Raw genomic sequence first — 17,922 nt, forward strand, 5'->3', positions numbered from 1 at the left:
TTAATGCGGAATTGATGCAGATTTCTTGCAGGTTGTCATGTGTTTTTTCATGTGCAGATTTGCCTTACTCAATGTATAGTCAATGGGTGCAGAAAGAATTGACATGCTGCGAAAAAAAACGCAGCGAATCAGCGCTGATATTTCCGCAGCATATGCACAGCAATTCTCAAATTCCCATTGACTATCATTGCTACTGTACTACACTGCGGATTTGATGCAATTCCCTGCATCCAAAAACGCTGCGGAAACACATAAAAATCCGCAACGTGCGCACATAGCCTTAGCCATACAGAAAGCTATAAAGTGACCTCTCTGCAGTGCTAATAGGCGGTTTAATACACTGGATAGGCAGGAGTTTAAAAAAACACCATTAGAGGAAAAACCTCCACTATACTAAACTACTAAACAAAAAAAAAAAACACCAGAACACAGGCAGAGATGCTTACCTGTTCAAGGCCTCCAACAATTGCACTAACCAGGGTGCACCAGGCCCAAGAAGAGATAGCAAATACACAGGTGCAAATAATACTAATGCAGCCAACCTAAAATCAGGAATTGGCCGCTTGGAGCACCTGTGCAAAAAATAGTCTGTATGTGGCATGTTCACACAGGAATGCAGAAGTATATGGTGCAAAGCCTATTAATGACGCCTATTTATGACGTGTTTTTTTTGTTTAGTATAGTGGAGGTTTTTCCTCCAATGGTGTTTTTTTAGATTAGGACTGCCAAGATACAAGGACGTGGGTTGGCAGCTTAAATATTGTGGCCATAATATCAACCAATACCTTGCATACATTGTTATGTTTTTGGTGCACTGTACATTTTTCCAGGGTGCGCCTGGGCCCTAGATGGCTCTGTACACTGTGGCCTCTGTTCACACAGGATGCATCATGGTTAGCCCGCTATACATATGGCGTCATTAATAGGCTTTGCACCATATACTTTGCATTCCTGTGTGAACATGCCACATACAGACTATTTTTTGCACAGGTGCTCCAAGCGGCCAATTCCTGATTGTAGGTTGGCTGCATTAGTATTATTTGCACCTGTGTATTTGCTATCTCTACTTGGTGCACCCTGGTAAGGGCTCATTTCCACATGCGAGTCACACGTCCGTATCTCGCATGTGGAAACCAAGCTCTGGCGCCGGCACTTAGGAGCGGAGCGTGCAGCCGCATAGGAACACATGGAGCTGCACGCTCCTCTCCAAAGTGCCGGCGCCAGAGCTTGGTTTCCACATGCGAGATACGGACGTGTGACTCGCATGTGGAAATGAGCCCTTAGTGCAATTGTTGGAGGCCTTGAACAGGTAAGCATCTCTGCTTGTGTTTTTTTTATAGGCAGGAGTTTGCATGAAGTAATTAAAAAATTAGATTGTAAAAACAAACCACCTCTATTATAAAAAAAAAGTGACATTATGATAGTTATATACCAAAATTGGGGTAAATGTGTCTTTATTAGGAGATAATACATAGAAATATTTTAGTGTATTGTACCAGCATTCCAAGTCACCTTAGGTCAAGCTAATGAACTTTGAAAATGAAAGTTTTTCTTTTTTTAACTCATAAAATCGAGAAGTGTACACTTAAATTTATCTGCTATGGTGAATGTTGTAAAAAGAAAAAAGGTGAGAATTGCTGTTTTCCAAAATAATAAAAATGGCAATGGTTTTTTAATTTAATACTTTGCTTGCATTAACAATAATCCAAAATTTTCCAAAAACAGAGGTTATGAGATACACTTGGAAGCACACTGCATGTTAAAGGAAAAAGATAAAAAAAGAAAAATATAGCAATGTCCATAATATGTAGCTAATGTCTAAATTAGAGATCACTAGTGTTGAGCATTCCGATACCGCAAGTATCGGGTATCGGCCGATATTTGCTGTATCGGAATTCCGATACCGAGATCCGATACTTTTGTGGTATCGGGTATCGGTATCGAAACAACATTAATGTGTAAAAGAAAGAATTAAAATAAAAAATATTGCTATACTCACCTCTCCGACGCAGCCTGGACCTCACCGAGGGAACCGGCAGCGTTGTTTGCTTAAAATGCGGGCTTTTCCTTCCTTCCGTGACGTCACGGCTTCTGATTGGTCGCGTGCCGCCCATGTGGCCGCGACGCGACCAATCACAGCAAGCCGTGACGTAATTTTCAGGTCCTTCTAGGCATTCAGTATTTTAAAATTACGTCCCGGCTTTGTGATTGGTCGCGTCGCGGTCACATGGGCGACGCGACCAATCACAAGCCGTGACGTCACGGGAGGCAGGAGACGCGCGCATTTTAAAATGCGCGCGTGTCCAGCCTCCCGTGACGTCACGGCTTGTGATTGGTCGCGTCGCCCATGTGACCGCGACGCGACCAATCACAAGCCAGAACGTAATTTTAAAATCCTGAAGGACCTGAAATTACGTCACGGCTTGCTGTGATTGGTTGCGTCGCGGCCACATGGGCGACGCGACCAATCACAAGCCGTGACGTCACGGGAGGCTGGACACGCGCGCATTTTAAAATGCGCGCGTCTCCTGCCTCCCGTGACGTCACGGCTTGTGATTGGTCGCGTCGCCCATGTGACCGCGACGCGACCAATCACAAAGCCGGAACGTAATTTTAAAATACTGAATGCCTAGAAGGACCTGAAAATTACGTCACGGCTTGCTGTGATTGGTCGCGTCGCGACCAATCAGAAGCCGTGACGTCACGGAAGGAAGGAAAAGCGCGCATTTTAAGCAAACAACGCTGCCGGTTCCCTCGGTGAGGTGAGTATAGCAATATTTTTTATTTTAATTCTTTATTTTACACATTAATATGGTTCCCAGGGCCTGAAGGAGAGTTTCCTCTCCTTCAGACCCTGGGAACCATCAGGGATACCGTCCGATACTTGAGTCCCATTGACTTGTATTGGTATCGGGTATCGGTATCGGATTAGATCCGATACTTTGCCGGTATCGGCCGATACTTTCCGATACCGATACTTTCAATTATCGGACGGTATCGCTCAACACTAGAGATCACAGCCGTAGTAACTTGTAGAAACAGTCTTCCCACAGGCAACCTGTCACTGAGATGATTTACACTTTTTCCAGTGCTTACAAGACTGCGCTAAGTACATGCTGATAGGAACCACCAGTCAATGTCATTTTATTACAAATTAGCTGCTAACATATTTCACCTGCAATCCTCTCACTATAGACAATGACAATTCCGCATTAGCAGCTCTAGATGCGCATTGCTTGTAGCACAAATACATTTCATATATTTTGATTACTGTAATTTCTTATTGCATTTATGGAATATCTTAAGGGTTTGCATTTTGTAACCTTTCTATCATATACACAATACTCACAGTTATTGCTGCTGTAGCAATTGCAAGTATTCCAACAATCTGAAAATGATGATGTAGCACCTTCTCAATCTCCGGCAGGCAGTCCTGTGAAAACCCAAATATTAGGTTCACACGTTCAGTATTTGGTCAGTATTTTACATCAGTATTTGTAAGCCAAAACCAGGAGTGGGTGATAAATGCAGAAGTGGTGCATATGTTTCTATTATACTTTTCCTCTAACTGTTCCACTCCTGGTTTTGGCTTACAAATACTGAGATAAAAAAATAAATAAATCACCAAACACTCCATGTGTGCACGTGGCCAAAGTCTGATACAAGTCAACTTTCACTGTAACAAATTATCAAACTACTTCTATATAGCTTAGAGCAGGTCTCCATAGTGTCCACTCTGAGTCCAGTCTAAAACTACAAGTCTGCAGTCACTCCATGTGACTGCAGACTTGTGAATCCTCACATGGTGAGCACTGCACACTTTGAGGATTCTCCGATGCTGGCACCAGGAGTGGGCTGATGTGACTACAAGTGTATGATATGTGATACTCCTGGAAACATTCCAACTAGATGGAACTGATCTCACTCAATGAAATTGCATTGAGTGGAAATAATCTAGTCGGAATGTGTCCGGGAGAATGCAAATCTTGTACTTGTGATCACATAACCACCGCTCCCATCGCCGCCACCAGAGAATCCTCACAACACAGAGTGCACACGATGTGAGGATTCACAAGTCTGCGGTCACAGAGTGACTGCAGGCTTGTAGTTTAAGACCGGACAAATCCTTTAAAATTGGTAACATTTTAATAAGTGAGATGTTTCTACTACTATAATCTAATCATGTAGGAAAAAGGGGTCTGGTGACTACATAAAAATACAAACATCCAACCACGCCACTCCCTTTGCAATAGACACAAAGTTACTTCCATCATGGGATGCCTAGTCACTGTGGGTTTCTAGCCTTATACCTCTAATACTATGATTAGCTAGTACAGTATACCTCTTATGGCAGAAGGGCACACTACCAGTGGGCATTAAACATAAGGGGACATACTTTAGTTTTACAGACACATAACTGTGGGAATATATATGTAAGTAATCAATGGTCGACACATTGGGCCCGATTCATCAAGAATGGCAATCTACACACCGGTCTCGATGAGGAGGCGGAGGGTAAAGTGGCAAAGATCCTGAATCATTAAGAGGCTCACACTTCTTAATGAATCAGATGAGGCAAGAAGTGGCGTGCCTCTCCACATGCATCTTATTCCAATCCCTGTTGGAGTAAGATTTAGTGGCGTTGCTAATGTGATAGCTCTTGAATTTGATAAGCGATGGTCACGCTGTCACTCCCCAGATCAGTACCACTTTGTTGGAGCTAAGTGAAAATGTCATGACACCACCAAAAGTTACAAAATTGGGGCGCAGTCTGGAGTTGCACCAAAATTTTGCAACTTTTCAAATATTTTTACCTCAGAATGCTATTGTAAATGCTTTCGTGACTTGGTTCCATTGATTTGCAAATGTATAAGGGCTGCAGCTGGAATGTTATCATAGAACAAGTGCATGCACCATACCTTGTGTTCCTTGTATCCCTCTAAACACAGGTTTCTCACATTTTCTGCACTCTTGGGGTCTTCAATCCCACAACATTTTGCCTGGAAACATAAAAAAAGTATTTTCAAACTGAATGTTAATGCAATAAAATAAAAATGTCCATACAGGATCAAGGCCTATAAACAAAAAACTGTAGTACACAAACCGAAGGCAAATTGCACCTAATAATGAAGGAGTTATGTCTAGTTGAGCCAATGGGTATATTTATCCACTATCTGCAAATGTTGTTAAAATATGGCACTAGTGATGAGCGAGTATACTCGTTACTAGAGTTTCTCCAAGCATGCTTGGGTGGTCTCCGAGTATTTCGCCAAGCTCAGAGATTTAGTTTATGTCCACGCCGCTGCATGATTTGCGTCTGCTAGACAGCTTGAATACATGTGGGGATTGCCTACTCGCTCATCACTATAGGGCACTTAAAGTTAGGTAAGGTAAGAAAGAGGAAAAAATTGCTAATAGAAAGAGAAAAACGAGCACGGTTATCAGTGCCGAGTAAAGAACAGCACTCCAGTGTCCATGACATGAGCAGGACAGATATTTATCCTCTGGAATCAAATAATAAAGGTTTACCGTGAATAATAAGAGCAGAGGTCTTGGAAACCATAATGAACTGATGCACAAAGCATATTACAACATTGTATAACATTTCATCTTGGGGCATGTGCACATGTTAAGTATTTGATGCAGAAATACCTGCACCATCTCAGCATTCTTTGGCAGGAAAAATGCATTTTCCCCACTCATTTTAGTATGGGTGAAATCTGCAGCAAAAACGCTGAAAGAATTGACATGCTGTAGATTTAAATCTGCAATAAGCACTGAAAAAACACAGCAGAAGTGCAGCCAAAAAGTGCAAAATGTGCACACAGCCTTACAGTACGATAAATGCTTTTATGATGCAAAGCGCTGCACAAAGTGAAGCAAAAAAGAGAGCGCTGGAACAGCACGGGCACAGAAGGTAAGTATCTGTTATTACTTCACACTGGAATTTAAGAGGTTGTCTGAGTTGCGGACAACCCCTTTAAGCCAAGAATTATATACTGGTTTTTTTTTTTTTACTTTTGCAGATGAAAAAAACAGAGCCATTACTTACAAAGTCGTGAAAATCCTGTAAAGTTGTGTTTTCCAGCTTATTGTTTACGTAGTTGTTGTAGGCATCGGTGTACATGATTTTTGCTTCTTTAACAGCCTGATGGAAGAATATAATTCATAAAATCACTATGAAAGCACATATCAGCTCATATATTAATATATCACAATCTAAGTTTAGAAAGGCTCTGAAACTCAGCTCTGCTTACCTCGAGTCCCACTGACCTATGTGGATCTCTTTGCCCCGTTAGTCAGTCTTAACAACAATATTTAAAACACTTTAAATAAAAATGAACCTCCAGAATGGACATTCCTCATGAGCTGCTGCTTTGTATTGTACTGTATAGCAATGCGTAGTTAACATATCGGTTACTGATATACTAGAAAGTATTTATGGAGTATAGAAGTAACTGTGACTTTAGGTGAACAATGCTCAAAACCGATGCTTTTCATAGATCCGGCTAACCATATCATTTATATTGGGGAAAGTCCATATCCTCACTGAACAGCAAATTGGGGAAAATTTTTTTTCTTCTAAATTAACGATGAAAATGACCTTAAAGATTTGTATTTTCTCTGTGGGACAATGGCAGCAATCTTTCAGATTTTGACGAAGTTCCTGATGCACCCACATTCCATTCAGCAATGCCCAAATTTCTACAGAACTAAATGTAGTGGTGGGGAGCCAGCGCCGGAACCCAGGGATAGCGAGTACCTGCTGAATTCCTTATTTTATGTATTTTACACAACATGGGGTCCACTTAAGAGAGTACACAACCCCTTTAACATGTCTATTGATCTATAATTCTATGACTTTTCCTTCTCAGTGTTGCAATTTCAATGTCCAGGAGTGCATACTATTCCCTGTATTGTAATCCAGATATACATTTATAATACTAATGATTTCTCTTGGTAACATTTTCTGACCAGATACAAGCCTGATTGCAATGATGATTGGTGTGGATCCACTGCACCACAGGCCGGGCATACCATGGAGGGGTGTGACTAAGCGACCACATGGTTTTTGATAGATTCTCTAAGGGTGAGGATAGGTTGGCCACAGGTAGTCTCCAGGTGTCACTACAGGGCAATCCCTGAACCTGCAGCAGCTGACCCATGGGTCAGAGCAGGTGTGACGATAGTCACTACTCACGGAAAACCTGGATAGTCGAAAAGTCCAGGGTCAGATACCAAGAGGGCTCGTCATAAATAAAAGAGTTAAGGCAAAAGCACAGTCAGGTCACAGTCTGAAATCAGAACACCAGGAAGGTAGCAGATCAAGTCAAAGGGTCAGAGGTAAGGTCCAAGTTCAGGCAGCAATAGATCAGAGACAGAACACTGAAGAACAAGGCAAAAATGCACCACTGAGCTAAGGCTACAACTGACAGTAAACATAGGCAGACAGTCAGCTAAATAGCTAGAAAATTCAGCACACCCCAGCCCTGAATGGGCTACAGGACTGTCACTAATAAGATTGACAGTTCACCATGCCCCAGCCTCAGATTGAACGGTTAACCTGTCTATCACAACTCTGACAGCTCAACACACCCACCTCTGCACCAAATTGGACGGCTGAGCTGCTACTCGCCACACTGAGTGAAGGAATCGTGACAGCAAGTATGCAAAATATAAGAGGGTGAGACAGAAGTGTAGTCATACGGTCCGAGGTCGAGGCAGGCAGCACAGGTTCACTATACAAAGCCGGGGTCAGGAATGGAGAGATCATACAAAATGGGTAAACGATCCAGGTCAATAACAGTGAAGACGGGACGAAAAACACACTGACTGGATGATGAAGACGGACAGTAGAAGGAGCAGAGTAATATATTCCCAGCTGGCAAAGGGTACGCTAGGGAAACCAAACCCTACAGGACACAGCAGGGTTAAATTCCTGCTGGATCTGTCCATGCCTCCCTGTAGCTAGGTGGAGACAGCTGCATGAGGACTCAGCGTGGCAGCCCGACATGGGAAGAAGTAGAGAGGAGAACACAGTGACTAGCATGGCACTGGGAATGCTTGCTTGTTACTGGTGTGACACTGATTAGAGATGAGTGGATCAGATTAAATCTGATTTTGCCTGGATGCATGGTTTTTCACAGGAAATTAAATTCATGATGAAGTTATTCTTTAATTTAGTGTCCCTTATTATGTTTCGGAGCCTCTCCAGGCCCCAAAGCTTAATAAACGTAATATGTGAAAGATAAAAAAAAATTGTCATACTCATCCTCCACTCACTTCTCAGGCCCATCTGCTACTGACTGCCACCCATGAGGTGCATACTACATCCTATGATACAATGCAATGCTGGTATTGGAATTATCTGTCTTCTCGCACTGTGACGGACTTCCGGGTGTCATGATGCCCTGGAAGGTTCTGTGCAGGTGTATAGGAAGTTCCTGGCATCAGGCGCTGTGACCAACCTTGCGCCTGTGCAAACCCCACCCAGGTGCCGTTACACCCAGACGTTTGTCACAGTGTGAGAAGCCCAAAGATTCTATCATGAGCGCTGTGTGATCAGAAGATGCGGTGAGGATCGGACCGATGAGGGTGAGTATCAAAGGTGCTGGAGAGGTGAGCGGTAAGGTGATTATAAGGATTTTTTTTTTTTAAAACATTTTTAAACCTTTTAATGGCCCATGATGGTTCCATTGGCCAACACTAATGAATCTGCATGGAAGCAAATAACATAAAAAATTTCTGCATTTTGGTGAATGCAATTATTCCCCTTGAATGTATTCACTCATCTCTAATCCTGAAAGACTGTAATCCTTTTCCAGTCTGTCACTTTTAGTTTATTGTAATATATATATATATATATATATATATATATATATATATATATATATATATATATATATTTGTATTGTAGTAGGTGAAATGTACAGCACCATGAAATCAATGATGCTCTAAGGATAAATAATAATAATAACTAGTTGTCTTCCAATGATACAATGTAGACTGCCGGCTTTTCTTCTCTAAAGCGGCATGAATGATACCGAGTGACTTCAATGTGTTGGACAAACAGACATTACTCCACGTCAACACTTTTGCAGGTTTAGAATGAAGGAAAAAGTATGTTTTACCTCTTGTTTACCCAAAAATGCTATGACTCCAGCGGTGACTTCTGCAGCAAAAATCACTAGTAAGCACACAAAAAACTAGGAAGAGAAAAAAATAACTCATTACCACTTATATAAACATACAGGTTATCTATGTAAGGAGAACATGAACTTTGGGTTCAATATTAGAAGTATTTAGAAATTGATTCAATATCTTACACCTTTCCATGGCTAGATATAATGTTTTGCTTGCATACGACAAAGCAGGTCTACACATGCCATACCAAGGGTTAACCTACATTTATTTACGAGGAATTGCCTGACATGCCTATATTTCTATGATTTCAGTGCTCTTTAACTAAAGATGGGCAGTGCCTGCACTTGTAGTAGGGGGATGTCACAGTTTGTACTTTCTTCAGGATAAAGGTACCTATACACCAGAGCTGTTGGCTGCCCCTCCTAATATCCCCAAACTGCTTGGCAAAATATTCATAGGCTCTCAATTGGGAGATGACAAAATTAGGCCATCAATGAAGAATTTCTTTAAAAGGATTGTCAGGCCTTATGGTACAAGTCTGCAGTCACTCTATGTGACTGCAGATTTGAGAATACTCACATTGAGCGTACTGCACACTGTGGATGCCCCGGGAGCAGGCGGTTATGTGACCACAAGTAAGCCTCTGGCCACATTCCGACTAGACATGTCCAGCCTTGCATAATATAGTTGCATTGAGCAACACCGCACACGTCTAGCCGGCACGTGACCACATGTATGTAAATAGCATAATTTCGGTCACATACACACTGTTCTCTCCTCCGACCCCGGAGAATCTTCACACAATGTGAGGATTAACAAGTCTGCAGTCACATAGTGACTAAGGCCGGACAACAATAACAGAATGTTGAGTACTCAGTTGTTATGTTATACACTCAATCATGTTGTAGCCAGTGGATATGAACCCAAAAAGCATTTGTCATTTGATATGTGGCTGACTTGCAGCACAATGTCTGTCTGCCTCTACCTCCTATTCCTCCTCCCTTCTCCATAGAATGTTATAAGCACCAAATGACACCTTATCTCAGTAATGTGAAATTCTGTCTTCACTGAATAAATACAGATTTTTTTCCCTGATTTGGTAATTAAAATTCTGTCCAGGAGATGAAAGGAGCAGATTTCTCTGATAAGATATATTACAAAGTTGCTTATTTTCATATGTACTATTGATGTATGCAATAAAAATTAAAAGGTTGGTTATTCTTACATATTATTCTAAAATTTTGTTCACAAAAGCTATCAAATGTTGAATTGCATTTTGTGAATATGTGATACTGCTGAAAAGCAGGCTTCATCCATCAGTCTTTATAAAAGTGGAAATCTGCATTGTTAAATTATCATTTATTCTCTTACCCCTCCAAGCAAACACTGAGATTCTCGAGCTGCTCCACAACAACCAAAGAAACCGATGATCATCATCAGAGCCCCAGCACCTATCAGCACATAAAGACCTAAAGAGAAAATGAAAAATCTAAGATGAATCATAGTCAACAAAAATATATACTGCATGAAGCCTCTGGATTAATAGCTAAAAAATGATCTGATCATGATACATACAGTAAACCATGGTGTAATGAATGAAAAGCTGCCTGAGCAGCCTCCCCGCCTGACTGCACATGAACTCAGTGTGGGAAAGTTTCTGAACATTTTCCCACGTTGTCAAGTTCACCTCAACTTGACAGCGTGGGAAAATGTTCAGAAACGTTCCCAAGCTAATGAGTTCATGTCCGGGCAGGCAGGGAGGCTGCGCAGGCAGCTTTTCATTCATTACACAGTGGTTTACAGTCAGGGCAGTAGCATTAGCACTGCTCCCAGTTGTAAACTATTTAACCCCTTGAGATGGATTGCAGCGTGAGACTTGACTGTACGGCGGACAGGTATGAGATATTGTTGCTTTTTTATTTTGGATTTTTTACAGAAGAATGAGGGCTTTGCTTGGATTGAGAGTGTAATAAAAATGTTAAACCTGTGTGTTTAATTATTTCATTAAAAGACTTTATTATTAATGTGTATTTTTTTAACCCATTCATACTACTGGATTAATAATGGATGTGTCTTATTGACTTCTCTCAATTATTAACCAGGCTTAATGTCACCTTACAATAGCAAGGTGACATTAACTCCTTATTACCCCATATGCCACCGCTACAGGGCAATGGAAAGAGAGAGGCTAAGTGCCGGAATAGGCGCATCTTACAGATGCGCCTTTTCTGGGGTGGCTGGGGGCAGATTTATGGTCCCTCTCTAGGCTATTAATATCTGCCACCAGTCGTTGGCTTTCCCTCTCTAGCGGAGAAAATTGCGCGGGAGCATACGCCAGTTTTTTTCCGTGAATTAATCCTTTAACTTAATACCCACAGCTCCAAAATTTTACACACACACTATGAACATTATTAGTCAGAGACATATATCAATCTAACTGATATGCAATGGTTTACTGTATGTAAAACCATGTGTCATATCCTGCCGGCTTCTGCAATGATTTTACAGAACCCGACAATTGAATTATCGGCTATTCTGCTACCTAACTCTCTATAAAATATAAATATAGATATATATGTGCTTGTCAATGAGATATATATATATATATATATATATATATATATATATATACTGTATATACCCACACACACACACACACACATATACACACACATACATGCATACCTATACTATGTGTACAGATTTATTTTATCTATTCTATTGTAAGCTGTCAGTGTGATTTTACTGTACACCACACTGAATTGCCAGCTTTTCTAAAGGACACCGTTGTGTATTTCTTGCAAGTCACACTGATGGTCCGTGTGGTGTGCGAGTTTTTCTCGCACCCATAGACTTTCACTGGCGAGTCTCGGGCATAATACGGTGCAAATCGCAGCGATTTCTCTCGCACGTATAATACAGCAAAGAAAAAAACGGATGATAGGAGCTGCCCCATAGATTGACATTGGTCCGAGTGCTATGCGATTTTTTATCGCATAGCACTCATCCGTATTACGCTCTAGTGTGACTCCGGCCTTATATATGTATCCTACTCCTGCTTCTGCTACATGTACTCATGGTCAACAAGCTAGAAAAAATGTTCCATTCTTTAACATTTTCCATCGGAGGCAATTTGTCACGGGGAGACTAGGTGGGCAAGAGCTAATAACCCGGGCCCCTGCAATTTCCCTCAGACTAGGGAAATCCTGACTGACCCTCTACCTAGAGTTTACACTGATGGTGTGCATGTCTAGGCCTCGGCCCTCGCCCTGTCTCCTGTTTCAACCCTAGGCTGAAACCACCGCCCACCACCCAGTGAAAAGATCATACACCAATACCCACAGTTAGAACGGACAAGGATAACGGAAAATAAACACCACGCCGCAGTCACTCAGGAAAACACTATAAATGCGCAGGGCAAAATAAATACAAATATAGGAAGGAGTAAATAAGACAAAGGGAAATACACCACCAGCAACGATACTCCAACTACTAGCTCACCACTCCAGACCGAGATAACAACGCACAAGACAGAAGCTATAATCGGCGACGCCCAATGTTCAGGAGAACTATTTAAAGGCAATGGGCATGGCCCAGCTTCCAATCCGAGCATCAGGTAAATTAACCCCGGACCAGCTAGATAAAATCTAGCCGATGCCAATGAGCACATAGTGGTCAAAAGCGGAATTACCACTGTCTGTCGAACGACCTGGTCTGAACAGCGTCCGACATGACACAATTGTGATGAGACCTCCTTCCTGCATAAACCATGGTATGATTGATTATGATTTGGGCTAATTTTTGGAAACACTGTCTATGCCTGCACATTGGGCACTGGAACTACAGTGCTAGTAGTCTAGTTTCATAATTGTCTGGCTCTTGAGGCCTCCTTCCTGCGTCAACCATGATACAGCCGCTAGGGCTAATTTTTTGAAGACACTATGCCTGCACGCTGTGCAGTGGCAGTGGAACAACAATCACAGTAGTCCAACCTTTAGAATTGTGAACCACTTGTGATGATGATGGGTGGTTTCTTCCTGTGTTAACCAACACACAGCTTTTTAACGCCTGCTTTTAATCAATTATGCACCCATTCCAACCTTTTCCTCAGTCCCCCAGACCGCTTTGTAGGGTCCAGCATAAAATTACTCGCATTTCCCATTGACTTGCATTGGACTCGCTACTCATTAAGAATACCTGAGTATTAAGACCTACTCGTTACGAGTATAGCGAGTCCGAATATTTCACTACTCGATCCCTAGTCATGAGCGGTTCCAAACTTTCTCCATGCTTTCTTTTTCCCATCATTCTGGTAAAGGTTGATCTTAGTTTCATCTGTCCAAAGAATGCTTTTCCACAACTGGTCTGGCTTTTTTTTTTTGCCATAGTCTAATTTGGCCTTTCTTTTTTTAAGGCTGATTAATGGTGTGCACCTTGTGGTGAACCTTCTGCACTTGCTCTCAAGTCATCTCTTTATGGTAGCCTTAGATACTGAACTATTGTAAATGAGTTTGAATGGGTTTTTCTTCACCATAGCAAGGATACTGTGATAATCCACCACTGTTGTCATCCGTGGACTTCCAGGCCACCTTGATTTTCCAAGTTCAACAGTGTGCTTTTTTTTTTTTTTTTTTTTTTTTTTAGCAAAATGTACCAATCAACTGATTTGGCCACTCCTAAAATTTCTGCTCTTCCTCTGTTGGATTTCTTCTTTTTTCAGCCTAATGATGGTCTATTTTTCTTCCATTGAGAGCCCCTTTGACCGCATGTTGTAGGTTCACAGCAACAGTTTCCAAATGTAAATGCCTGAAATTAATTGTAGACCTTTTACCAGCTTAATTGATGATGGAAAGAGCCCATGCAGCCCATTAAAGATCTTTTGGAACAATTGTCCTATTAGTTTTGGGCCCATTAAAAGAGGCAGCTACATATTAAAGAGCTGTAATTCCTACTGTAAACCCTTACTCCAATTAGGATATGAATGCCCTCAAATTAAAGCTGAGAGTCTGCACTTTAAAGCAAACCAGTCATCAGTGAAGATGCATTGTCAGGTTGCCACTGTTACACTGATTAAAACGATATCTGGGCTTAAGAAATCCCATCTTGTGGTTCTTGTTTAATCTGTGTTTGCAGACAAAATGGCAGCGCCGACGGCGCATGAGCAATAGTATCTTCTAGCAAGTAATTCTCTCAGTCTGTGCATGTGCTGCCCACTGTGTTCCCTGGACCAGTCTGGGAACATTGCTATGTTCAGCGACAACGATTCCCTCTTCTTGTGCAAGCTCCCACACTCTTCCTCAGTACACAGTGGGCGGCACATGCGCAGAATGAGAGCATCACTTACCGCTACTGTCCTTTTGCACCGCCGCCGGCGTCATTTTGATTACACAAAAATATATTTTATTTTTTTAAGAGGCTAATATTACATTTGCAGGCACAGTATTTAAAAAAATAGGCAGGTCACTGAAATTTCAGTGATCTGTCATTTAAGCCCAGACATGAAGTTGATGAAGCCAGAGTACCCAAAAAAGACCAGCCCACAGTCCCGCCCAAGAGCACCAGCATCTGATTAACTGAAAACTGCAAATACAGATTAAACAAGAACCACAAGACATTTCTTCAATTTGGGTATCATTTCAATCAGTGTAACAGCACCAACCTGACAATGCTTGCTATTTACTTAGCAAAATCCTGATTACATGTTCACTTTAAGCCCATATTGATTATATAACTGTATCTTGAATATACAGCTAAAAGGACAAAACTTGTGTCACTGTCCAAAAATATACCTAACTGTATATAGCAGTCACTTTCATTTTAATTTTACCTATGAAAATGAGGTGACTGATTAAAAGTGAACTGTTCAAAACATGAAGTATAGTATCAGACTAATATTAGGTATAGTGGACAGAATAAAAAATGCAACATTTTATGATTGGTTTAAATATACACTCACCGGCCACTTTATTAGGTACACCTGTCCAACTTCTTGTTAACACTTAATTTCTAATCAGCCAATCACATGGCGGCAACTCAGTGCATTTAGGCATGTAGACATGGTCAAGACAATCTCCTGCAGTTCAAACCGAGCATCAGTATGGGGAAGAAAGGTGATTTGAGTGCCTTTGAACGTGGCATGGTTGTTGGTGCCAGAAGGGCTGGTCTGAGTATTTCAGAAACTGCTGATCTACTGGGATTTTCACGCACAACCATCTCTAGGGTTTACAGAGAATGGTCCGAAAAAGAAAAAAAATCCAGTGAGCGGCAGTTCTGTGGGCGGAAATGCCTTGTTGATGCCAGAGGTCAGAGGAGAATGGGCAGACTGGTTCGAGCTGATAGAAAGGCAACAGTGACTCAAATCGCCACCCGTTACAACCAAGGTAGGCCTAAGAGCATCTCTGAACGCACAGTGCGTCGAACTTTGAGGCAGATGGGCTACAGCAGCAGAAGACCACACCGGGTACCACTCCTTTCAGCTAAGAACAGGAAACGGAGGCTACAATTTGTACAAGCTCATCGAAATTGGACAGTAGAAGATTGGAAAAACGTTGCTTGGTCTGATGAGTCTCGATTTCTGCTGCGACATTCGGATGGTAGGGTCAGAATTTGGCGTAAACAACATGAAAGCATGGATCCATCCTGCCTTGTATGGAGCATCTTTGGGATGTGCAGCCGACAAATCTGCGGCAACTGTGTGATGCCATCATGTCAATATGGACCAAAATCTCTGAGGAATGCTTCCAGCACCTTGTTGAATCTATGCCACGAAGAATTGAGGCAGTTCTGAAGGCAAAAGGGGGTCCAACCCGTTACTAGCATGGTGTACCTAATAAAGTGGCCGGTGAGTGTATATGGTGATATGAAAAATGGAAAAAAAAAACACCAAAAAATGTAAATAAATTGTGTAACAATATGTGATTTTCTGATTAAACATTCCTTTTATCTCTACTTCCACTGATACAATACATTACAGAATAATGTAAAAAATACACAAGTTCAGAAAGTTTAACATTAACCACTATCCAAAGAAAAAGAGTGCACATTTTATGGTGTGTAAGTAACACTGTTAAATTAACCCTGATAACTGCCTTCTTTAATAAATTCCATCTGCCTCGTGATTTAAATGGAAACTGAACGCAGTAATTATACCAAAATTCAGAATAAACGTTTTTATAGACCAAATATAGAACTTGCTATTTTTTTAATCAGCGAAAAGTATTATGCTAAGCACCAAGTCAGGGTTGGGAGTTATCCAGAAATTTAGGACAGTGATCCAAAAGTATATAGCTTTGGTTAAGACATGACATTTATATGGAGGACAGCTGTATGTGTAGTATTTCTGCAGACACGATCAGAAGTGTAATATGTCCCGGGGGATGTCCCGGGCTCTCTGCTGTCTTCACACCCACCTCTTGCCAGTTACTTTGTGTCTGAGGTAGATACTATTTTAGCCACTGGTGGCTCATATATTTATTCATAGCTGCAGTCTGTCAGCTATACAATATCAATTTTACTCAATAAAATGTATTTCTTTTGGTGAAGCATCAATGCATTTAGATTTATTATGAGAATCAAACTTGCCACTCTGTAGCTGTATGCCAGCTTCAAAGAATAGGGGCTGTACAGTATTCAAAATTATGAATGAGGCTTGTTCCTCACCACTTTACTCTTCAGAAAAGCTGAGACAACACTTAATAAGACAGTTCTCACTTGGTACAAAAGCCAATCCTTTGTATTTAGGCACAAAAAAATTGTCATTATTTTACATTTTAAAAATTATAAAAAGGAAAATGGGCTGATACAAAAGTGTGGGCAACCTTGGAGATTTGTGTGCCCAGGTAATTCTGACCAAGGTTTGAAACCTTAATTAACCTGTTACGGCTATGGCTTGTTCACCATCATCATTAGGAAAGGCCAGTTGAGGCTAATATGCCAACTTTATAAAAACTCAGCCTCACATAACCTTGTGCCAAAAAACTGCAGTCATGGGTTCTCTAAGGCCATGTGCACACGTTCAGTATTTTTCGTGTTTTTTTCGCGTTTTTTCGTTATAAAAACGTGATAAAAACGCGAAAAAAACGCTAACATATGCCTCCCATTATTTTCAGTGTATTCCGCATTTTTTGTGCAAATGTAGCCTTTTTTTCCGCGAAAAAAAATCGCATCGCGGAAAAAAAAGCAACATGTTCATTAAAATGCGGAATTGCAGGGGATTCCGCACACCTAGGAGTGCATTGATCTGCTTACTTCCCGCACGGGGCTGTGCACACCATGCGGGAAGTAAGCAGATTATATGCGGTAGGTACCCAGGGTGAAGGAGAGGAGACTCTCCTCCACGGACTGGGCACCATATAATTGGTCAAAAAAAAAGAATTAAAATAAAAAATAGTCATATACTCACCTTCGATGTCTTCCCGCCTCTCCGCTGCATGCTGCTGCTTCGGTTTCTATAGCTGGTGTGCGGTGAAGGACCTGCGATGACGTCGCGGTCTTGTGATTGGTCGAGACCGGTCATGTGACCGCTCACGTGACCGCGACATCATGGAAGGTCCTGAACCACACCGGCATCTATAGGAACGGACGCCTGCAGGTGAGTATAACCATTTTTTTAATTTTTTTATTATTTTTAAACATTCTATCTTTTACTATAGATGCTGCATAGGCAGCATCTATAGTAAAAAGATGGTCACACTTGTCAAACGCTATGTTTGACAAGTGTGACCAACCTGTCAGTCAGTTTTCCAAGCGATGCTACAGATCGCTTGGAAAACTTTAGCA

The 17,922-nt window shown here is 41.4% G+C and overlaps 1 protein-coding gene across 2 annotated transcripts in view; it reads right to left on the reverse strand.

The window, feature by feature from the left end:
• The window catches only part of LOC143815564 (tetraspanin-2-like), a 255,869-nt gene that overhangs the window by 48,137 nt on the left and 189,810 nt on the right, over positions 1 to 17,922 (reverse strand). For both annotated transcript variants that reach the window (XR_013223773.1, XM_077294885.1), the window contains exons 3-7: positions 10,516 to 10,613; positions 9,132 to 9,206; positions 6,053 to 6,148; positions 4,920 to 5,000; positions 3,350 to 3,433 (exon numbers count right to left, since the gene is read on the reverse strand). Coding sequence is in view for 1 of the 2 variants with exons in the window: in XM_077294885.1 (XP_077151000.1) it covers positions 3,350 to 3,433; positions 4,920 to 5,000; positions 6,053 to 6,148; positions 9,132 to 9,206; positions 10,516 to 10,613 (434 nt within the window). In the remaining variant the exon portion in view is untranslated. The remainder of the gene's footprint in view (positions 1 to 3,349; positions 3,434 to 4,919; positions 5,001 to 6,052; positions 6,149 to 9,131; positions 9,207 to 10,515; positions 10,614 to 17,922) is intronic.

The sequence above is a fragment of the Ranitomeya variabilis genome, chromosome 3 (genome assembly GCF_051348905.1).
Source record: "Ranitomeya variabilis isolate aRanVar5 chromosome 3, aRanVar5.hap1, whole genome shotgun sequence".
Classification (NCBI taxonomy): Eukaryota; Metazoa; Chordata; class Amphibia; order Anura; family Dendrobatidae; genus Ranitomeya; species Ranitomeya variabilis.